The sequence below is a fragment of the Triticum dicoccoides genome, chromosome 2A (genome assembly GCF_002162155.2).
Source record: "Triticum dicoccoides isolate Atlit2015 ecotype Zavitan chromosome 2A, WEW_v2.0, whole genome shotgun sequence".
Lineage (NCBI taxonomy): Eukaryota > Viridiplantae > Streptophyta > Magnoliopsida > Poales > Poaceae > Triticum > Triticum dicoccoides.
In genome coordinates, this window is record NC_041382.1 from 667,330,091 (window position 1) to 667,331,920 (window position 1,830).

Sequence of the window (1,830 nt, forward strand, 5' to 3'; positions counted from 1 at the left end):
AAAAAATGATACACTTCAGAACTTGCAATTTCAGAGAATATACTGAATAAATACGCCGCCCACCCGATTGAGCGAGCCACATGAATTGTTGCTTGAGTTGACTTGAGAAAGCGATAGTACGCTGAAGGAATAAGCTATAGTCCTGGTCAATCAGCGATGACCCATGAGGCCAATACAGTAGAGCATAGGCACAAATCGTATGCTTGTTGCTAACGGACATACTGCTAGTACCGACATGCACACAACACAAGACAACTACCAAGCATCCAACATCAGTGGCTTATATCCTCTAAAAGTGCAACCTTATTTTGCATCTACACTAGCCCCTAATCGTGCAACAATTTACAGTAATTTGAGGAGTATTTGCTAGGATCATGATGACAATTTTAGATTAAATTGCAGTGTTTGTCATCCACAGTTGTATGGTTCTATCTAGGATTACATAAAAACAGATAAAACAGGGAGCCAATCGCAAACCCACGGGTGGAGGTAAGAGAGAAACCGCCCCCGTACCGAGGGGAATCACAAACCCGCGGGCGGAGGTAACATCCTAACCATTTGTTGGACACCTTCCTCTGGCCGGCGCCACCGTACGCCCTCACTGACGCCTCCAGCCTCGCCCCGTTCAGCTCTCTGACTGCACAAAAAAATGATACACTTCAGAACTTGCAATTTCAGAGAATATACTGAATAAATACACCGCCCACCCGATTGAGCGAGCCACATGAATTGTTGCTTGAGTTGACTTGAGAAAGCGATAGTACGCTGAAGGAATAAGCTATAGTCCTGGTCAATCAGCGATGACCCATGAGGCCAATACAGTAGAGCATAGGCACAAATCGTATGCTTGTTGCTAACGGACATACTGCTAGTACCGACATGCACACAACACAAGACAACTACCAAGCATCCAACATCAGTGGCTTATATCCTCTAAAAGTGCAACCTTATTTTGCATCTACACTAGCCCCTAATCGTGCAACAATTTACAGTAATTTGAGGAGTATTTGCTAGGATCATGATGACAATTTTAGATTAAATTGCAGTGTTTGTCATCCATAGTTGTATGGTTCTATCTAGGATTACATAAAAACAGATAAAACAGGGAGCTACCCAGCATCCACGACTAGAGCTAGTAGTAGGAACACATGGTACAGTAGTAGAGCCACAGCACAACTACTGTCAGCCGGCAAGGCATGCGTTGTACTACGTACTCATGGTTCAGAGAGCCATCTCGCTGAAACTGAACCTGAATGGTCTTGGCAATCCCTGACAGAACCTGAACTATCAGATGCGCATGATTGGGAGTAGTAGTACGTACAGGAGGATGTTGAGCGGTAGGCCCCTGTCAGTGAAGTCGGCTGCGAAGTTGCGGCCTGGCGCATGGTCTCGGCGGCGGTGAGGTTCCGGGCGGCTATGACGACGTGGGTGCCGCCAGCACCCGCGCCATCTCCACGCAGATCCCACTCGATGCACCTCCCAGCAGTAGCGAATCCAGTGAGTCAAAGCCAAACGGGGGAGAGAGAGCAAAGAGGAGAGGACCAAGAAAGGGAGAAGGGTGAGGAAAAGTACCTGTGACTATGGCGGTGAGGCCGGCTACGGAGACCGAGCGCGTTGCCGGGAGCGGGAGGGTGGAGGACGTCAACGTGGGACACCGGCCAGCCAAAGCCCCGTCGGTGGAGAGCGCCTGCTCGATCCAGATCGAGGTCTTGATTGGCGTGGGGTTGCCTGCGAATCTTGGGGGCGGCTCTGGGCATGGGCTCGATCTTGGGTCGGCCTCGGCCTCGACCTCGCCTACAGTGAGGGTCGTCGATGGTGGCGGTGGGGGTG

The 1,830-nt window shown here is 50.1% G+C and overlaps 1 protein-coding gene across 1 annotated transcript in view; it reads right to left on the reverse strand.

Annotated features, from left to right (window-relative positions):
* Positions 1-1,766, reverse strand: part of LOC119358068 — a 4,508-nt gene extending 2,742 nt beyond the window's left edge. The window contains exons 1-3 of the mRNA XM_037624783.1: positions 1,573-1,766; positions 1,322-1,476; positions 556-637 (exon numbers count right to left, since the gene is read on the reverse strand). Coding sequence (XP_037480680.1) covers positions 556-637; positions 1,322-1,476; positions 1,573-1,757 — 422 coding nt within the window. The 5' untranslated portion in view covers positions 1,758-1,766. The remainder of the gene's footprint in view (positions 1-555; positions 638-1,321; positions 1,477-1,572) is intronic.
* Positions 1,767-1,830: the final 64 nt, after the last annotated feature.